Raw genomic sequence first — 7128 nt, forward strand, 5'->3', positions numbered from 1 at the left:
TCATGATTAAAGTACAAGCTAATCAAGCTAATGTTGGAAAATGTCTTATTAGGCACTAAGTTAGAAGGAAAACATGAAATTTCTTATTAAAACATGCAGGTCTCGGATCTCAGAAGAAAGCCTAGGGGGCGGATCACGGCAACGCAACCTTGAGAAAAAAATGGCAACGCTGGGCATAAGGCAAGCATTGTACTGCGTTTCAAGGTCGAACGAAAATTCTATGCTGTGTAATCCGCCCCCTATTTGAAAATTGGGAACTTGGGCTTAGCTTAGCGAATTTTTGATAAAAATTTTAAGCCACCATTTGTGCATCTAATAACAGCATTCAAATACAGCTACAGCTTCTATTGTAGTGAGGAAACAGCTTTTTCTCCCCTTCGTAATCATAAAAATGTGATATATCAAAGTTGATATATCGAACCCTATACTGGAACAAATATGGAACCGTGGGTTTGGAACGCTTCCTTCAGTAAAACTTGTAAGCAGTGGAGCTGTTCTGAAGAGAAGAACTTAAGCATGATCATTAAGCGAAAACGCGGTGCAAGTACACAGGTTCCCGGATTAACTAGGTAGTTTTATTTATTTGATTGCTGCATGATCGGTACAACGGCAAGACACAAATAAATTGTTTCAAATCTCAAGTACGATCGAGAGGCCACAGCTCCTGCTTCAGATGCTCGCCGTGGGGGTGCGTCATGCGCTCCTTTTTCGCTCGCTTTGCGCTTGCTGTTTGCGTCCCTCTACTGTTGTTGTTCGTTTGTGGCATCAGGGCTTCAAGTTCGTTCATTTCCATCAAACAGGGCGACAGTTCCAAACATTATCTCAGTAAGCGATGAATTGTGATTTATTTTGATGGGGCAAATACGATGCTATAATATTTATATTATTTATTTTGGTTAATAACCTAAAACAAAATATTTAAATTATTTTTACCGGCGGCCACCTAATATGATTTTGCTACAAAATTTGCAATCTTGTAGTTATGTTTTGATTAACTTAAAAATATTTCTGTTTATTCGTCGACCGGTTTTACACGGATTTTTACTTATGTACTTATTTTTTGAATTGTATACATACATAGTTGAGTTAATTTCACGATGGATTGAAATGATTTATGGGTTATGTATGTAGAGTTCGTTGTTGTAGGAGCTCCAACACTCGAAATGAATATGAAAGTTTCTGCGCGTTTTTGCAGATGAGATAGAGCATTTTATGGGACAGAAGCCAAGCAAATCAGCGAAGAGAGGTCAAGATATAATACTAAAAAGAATCATGGGCAAAGCCGATCGTACTAAAAAATCCGGAGGTTCGTCTTCAGCATTAGTCGCTCAGAAGTTTTTCTGAATGTCTTTCTCCTCTACTAATATATTTATACCTTACCGTCCAAAGATCTTTTCTTCTGCCTTCTGCTATTTTCTATTAAAATGGTTAATGCTGGTTTTGGTTTTATTAGGGGACAGAGATAGTTCCATAATTATTAATGAATGCCTTGATGTTTACATGATACTCATAACTATCTTAACAATACAGAATACAGTACATAACTCCTATAACTCCAAATATATTTATCCTGAACTTACCTTTTTGTTTCCATACTAATCTGAGGACTTGGTAGTTGTATTTTCAGTTCATTGCGACTTCCTCTCCATTTACTGTCAAAGAGAGTTTGAAGACTCGTGTAAAAGATGGCGCCATGTTCAAACTTGAAAATATTTGTAGTTTTTCCTCTAATTTAATTTCCTTTGGAAAAGATAAAAGGTAGAACACTGCGGCAATTGACAAAGTAATGACCACTATAAAATGTGTCATATTTCAGCTGTTGCATTAGTTATAGGTTTGAAAGCGGCGCCATCTTTGTTTGCACCTCATTATGAATGATATTATTTTATGGAAGTGATTTCACTCAGTAATAATTGTCTTGTTTGATCGTTTCTTTTTAATTCAATCTGATTTTTGATCTCTTGACAGAAATGAAGGCGGTTGAAGGTGGTGGTAGCAAGCGGAAGCGCGAACCTCCAAAGCACTATGTTGCTGAGGCGACCACTAGCAAGCGCCAGAGAGTCAGCAACAGGGACAAGGGGAAGGTTACCAAGCACAGAGAAGTAAGAGAACCAGTGGGAATAGTGTTTAAAATACTCGTGTGTAATTATAAATTAACTGGATTTGGACGTGATTTGTGATTGAGGGACATTAAAATTAAAACACATTCTACGTTATATCCAACAAACAAGGGCTATTATAGTGTCTAATGGGTAAGAAATTTCAATCTACGTTCATATTGTTGTAACAATAATTAAATGTATTTTCTGTAATTTGCTAAATTTCCATTTGAATGTGGTTTCTGCTACCAAGTAAAGGTTGTAAGAAGTCAATTTGTCATCATACCATGGAGAAGGTCTAAAATGTTAAAATGTTGTTAGAGATAATATTTTGGGAACCCTCTTTCAACAAAGGTGGTTTAACACACTCAATTAAAGCAGGTATAACCATTCAGTGATGAAATCTTGGTGGTACATTTGTTACAATTACTTTTAATCTGGCCCTGTGAGATTCAGAACAAAAATAGATGAATTATTCTACATCATTATTTACATGTTAGCCAATTTTGCCACTGCCTCAATTACAAGTAATTGTAACAACATACTCAATACAGACTAGGCTAGGCACACAACTCACGATAGCATGTAAGTTTGATTTAACTTCGATGGTAGTGTCATCAGGGCTGGGCGTGGGTATTAAGCGGTTTTTGCAGCTGGTTTCTCCCACATTTTTGTTGCTCACGAAAAACGACTTTTAAAATGTTTAAAAACCAACTCAAAAAGTCCACGAGTCAACCGAAACCAAAAACGCTCTTCCTCTTCATACAGGGCATTTATTAAATAATATAACCATGAGGTGCAAAAAACCGCACAAAACAGGTAAATACCGCAAAACAACACTGCACTGTAAGTTTGGGAAACCCCCTGAGAGACTCCCAGTCCTGATTCTCATCAACACGAGGCAAGGGCGGCTAGGAGAGTTCAATTGGCTAGCACCTTAACACCTATCTCAAGAGTTCTGAGCTCTACTTTCGAGCTCTTCTTTTAGCCATAATGAAGGGGAGATTGTGAAGCGCATAGGACGGCTGCCTAGGGTAGAGGGAGAAGGGGATATAGTGCTGGCGAATAAGCGAGAGATTCTCACCTTGTTTTCCTCCCCGCTCTCAGCCCTCTTGGCGTCAGAATAATTGGCATCCCTGTGTATCGATATACTAAACTACTGATCGTAAAATCGTCACCTATAAACCCTGACATAGTAACATAGGAGGTTGCAAGTGAAGTATCTCCGAGCCTTTTTTTAAGGGGATGTAAACGAAGTCACTTTCATTATTACATCCTTTCCCTCCAATCTCACAAGTGAAAAGCTAAATACGAATGCTATAATTAGGGTTGGAACGTAGTATTGAATCAGTCTGTAACTCTGTAACTTGCATTACTGCAATCAGGGAGGGGGATAATGCAACCCTGGGCGAAAAGATTAGTTGAAACAAAATGGCAACATGTTTCTTGGTTAGCAATTGCCGTTTTATTTGAAAACTTTTTCAGAGGGAAGAAAGCGACTCTGAAGAAGCTGAATATGAAGTTGAGAGCATCATCGATGAGAAATTTGTGCGAGGAAAGCGTCAGTTCAAGGTGCGATGGCTCAACTATGGACCCAAGCACGACTGCTGGGTGCCTGAGGAGGACATGAGCGCCAAGAAGCTGATCCTGGAATTCGAGCAGAAAAAGGCGGCTGAGGAAGAGAACGAAGACGAAGATGATGACTATGAGGTGAGATGCGGTTGGATTTTGATTGGCTGTGTGGGAGGAGCTTTTATGCTTTGGATAATACTTGAAAGTCCCCAAATTTACATTTTCCCGCTTTATTCCAAGTATTGATGACAGCAGGCGATTTAAATTTTGCTCAATATATAATTACAGCTCTGAAAAATTGCGTGTAGCCGTAGTGTTCCAACATTAAAACCGCCAAAACCAGCTAGATAGGGCATGCTATAAAAGTATTGAGGCTCTGTAGGAGTGGGAGGGTGAGACAGTGTTGCACTTTTTCTCAATCTACCCCCACAACGTGTTAAGCCTTACTTACTGCTCTATATTAAAATGATATACCCGTGGCACCTTGCGTGTCGTTATGATCCAGCGGTTTCAACCTACTGGCGATTCTAAATTTTCCATCATAGTTGCTTTTAAGTTCGCGCAGGGTAGTGCCATTTCTAAATTGTTAATTTTAAATTTCTTTTCCTAAAGTTTGCCAGGTGTGAATTCCTTTATTTTATGAATGCCTTAATTCTTAATTTAATGAAAATTCACTTCATTTATAAAGTCAAAAAGACCTTCTGCACTGTTAAAAGGCATTGACAATCAAGATTCACAATCAGTCTTAAGTCTGAAGAAAAAGTTCCATTAAATTTGTTGACCTTACAACTTTGTAAATACATAGATTTTGAATCAAAGTCGGTTTCGGTCTTCCTTAATGTGCAGCCAGATATATCTAACTTGTTATAATTATAAATCAATAGATATGAAAAATATAGCTGAATCTTCCTTTAGAGGTTTCTGCTCATTCTCACATTTTGTTACATCTTAATTTGGTTCAGAGTGGCTTTTCCATCGCTATGTACACATTACCCTGAAAAAATAGTGATTCCTCTCAACAGAAGACTTGCTATTAACTCAGCAAAAACTTTTTCTATAATTTATGACTGGAGAGCTCCACAGTCCCGAAACCCCGAGTACTCAATGTAGAAGCCTGACCAGTATTTTACATTGAATTCCTAAGGCCAAGCTTAAAACGCTCTACTCTGCAGAACGGTGAAAATTTACGTACCCAATTTTGACTATGCTGAAAAATGATAATAAATATTCTTTCATAAGAGAAAAAATTAAATACTACGGGAAATTCATTTAAAAATGTGGTTATACAAATAATTCATGCGAGGGTTGCAAGCCTTAATCATTGTATCTTGAGTCGCCTTCAAGCATCATCTGTATCTTTCTCCACTTTGACTTTTACGTTTGGTCTCTTATCTTTTCAAATTTCCAATACATTACAATGAAAACGAAGAACGAGGAACTTATTAAGTTTTCCAATTAGCCTGGCATGTAGAAGCGTCTTGGTCATTTGGCCACTTATTGCACCTACCTTTCAAAAGAGCCACAAAATTGTGCATTAGAAAATCGCATAATAATATGTATGTCTTATGTTGTGCGCTGGAAATGAAAATTATATCAATATTTTACAGGGTTGCATTTGCTTACCACCCAGTTTTTTCACCTACCAAATCGCTTCATTTTCTTACGCAAGAAATGAATTTATTCCATCCCCCCCCCCCCTATGAAAATCTAAAATTTGCGGTCGGAGTGGTCAAAATTTTCTCTGCTGTCCATATTTTTTCATTTAAATTGCTATTTGCTGCCTCAATTCACCAGTTGCTTAAACCCATAATGTTCAAAGCTGCCAACAGATGGCGCAACCGTATACTTTCTTAAAAATTTAGTTTTAAGGCACTTCCGCTGCAATTTCAGACTCAATCTAGCTACTGTGCATTCATTACTTAATATTTATTCTTTTGATGTGCTGAAAACCAAAATTAGTCCAGTCATTTGCCGTAGAAACGTTGGAATAGACTTTTTATTTCAAAAAGTTTTTTACGATTCAACGGCGATTGGCTGAACCGATTTTGGTTTTCAGCACGTCAAAAGAAAGCATATTAAGTTAAGAACCCAGAGTAACTAGATCGAGTCTGAAATCGCAGCGGAAGTGCCTTAAAACTAAATTTTAAAGAAAGTCTATGTTTACGCCATCTGTTGGCGGCTTCGAACACCAAGGGTTTATACAACTGGTCAATTGCTTCGACCATCTGAAATTTAGTACTCTGATCGCGACGTTTTCTTTTGTTTAATTTGATTTCATTGTTATTAATTGTGCGCATGAAATTTCAGGTCGAGGAGTGCATTGATGTGCGTGGAACGAAGGGCAACCGGGAGTTCCTCATCAAGTGGAAGAATTACTCCTCCCGTTCCAACACTTGGGAGCCTGAGGAGAACCTCGACTGCCCAGACCTGATGAAAAAGTGTCTTGAGAAGGTTTGCTAAAACTTAAAAATCGAGCCGATGACAAAATGGATTGATATTCTAGAAGAAGAACCCCAGCAAGGCAGCTCCCAAGAGCAAGAAGACCCCGAAGAAAAAGGGGCCGGGAAAGAAGACGCCAAATAAAAAGCAGAAGAAAAATGCGAAGAACGGCAAAGCAGACGAGTCCGAAGAAGAAACCCATGAAGAAGCGATAGAGGACGAAGCGGAGAAGGAGGAGACTGCTGAAGACGATGAAGATGATGCAGAACAAGATGAAAATCGCAAGGAAGATGCAGAGGAGGAGGGCCACGCTGACAACGAGGAGGAGCCTGACGAGGACGATGAGAAGCCCTCCAAACCAGGACCCAAGTCGAAGAAGAAGAAGTAGGCGTGAGTTGTACAAAAACTTTTAATCTTTATACTTGGCCCTCGGACACACAAAACAATGCTTAGCAGCCGATTCATCGCTCCCTGCGATGGCCAGCATTTCATTTTCAAATATGATTAATTGTAACGCTCTAGATATTAAATTAGAACCTATGAATCGTGTCAAAATTAACTCATCTTGATGAATGGCTATGCCAGTGCTCCAGTAAAATTAGGAGTGGTTCAAAAATGCAAAGTAAAAAACTTCACCCAGCCATTACGCGTGTATTTGTTCCACACCTGGCAACTTTCGTTCAACTAACAAAATTCAGTTTGATTTAATTGCGAATATAGGTAAGAAATGAATATCAATCGCTCTTAGCTGTATCACTGTTTGCCTGCCAGCAAACTGCGCAAGTTTTGTCCATAACGTTGAAAACTTAATTGTAGGAATAGATCAAAAGATCCTGGGTTGAACGTTCGCAAGTTCGCAATTCTTTCTTCATTTAAATTTTTAACGACATATGTAATGATTTGCTGTATGCATGAACCATATGGAAATTTTTGTAGCATTAATTGTGTGACATGATGGAGCAATGGGGAAATAAAATTATAATAAAAGTATGAACACTTGTTTAATTTGGATTTCTGG

The 7128-nt window shown here is 38.3% G+C and overlaps 1 protein-coding gene across 3 annotated transcripts; it reads left to right on the top strand.

Annotated features, from left to right (window-relative positions):
* The first annotated feature begins 668 nt into the window (after positions 1 to 668).
* On the top strand, positions 669 to 7100 carry LOC135945451 (chromobox protein homolog 5-like). Of its 3 annotated transcripts, none has more exons than XM_065493155.1 (6): positions 669 to 825; positions 1196 to 1306; positions 1969 to 2102; positions 3585 to 3809; positions 5979 to 6122; positions 6178 to 7100. In XM_065493155.1, the coding sequence occupies exons 1-6, from the start codon at positions 696 to 698 to the stop codon at positions 6496 to 6498; spliced, it is 1065 nt and encodes a 354-aa protein (XP_065349227.1). In that variant the 5' UTR covers positions 669 to 695; the 3' UTR covers positions 6499 to 7100. The 3 variants fall into 3 exon arrangements, with proteins under 3 accessions (XP_065349227.1, XP_065349226.1, XP_065349228.1); XM_065493154.1 differs by having other exon boundaries at positions 670 to 825; positions 6175 to 7100; XM_065493156.1 differs by lacking the exon at positions 1196 to 1306 and having other exon boundaries at positions 681 to 825; positions 6175 to 7100.
* Positions 7101 to 7128: the final 28 nt, after the last annotated feature.

Source organism: Cloeon dipterum, chromosome X, assembly GCF_949628265.1.
Source record: "Cloeon dipterum chromosome X, ieCloDipt1.1, whole genome shotgun sequence".
Classification (NCBI taxonomy): domain Eukaryota; kingdom Metazoa; phylum Arthropoda; class Insecta; order Ephemeroptera; family Baetidae; genus Cloeon; species Cloeon dipterum.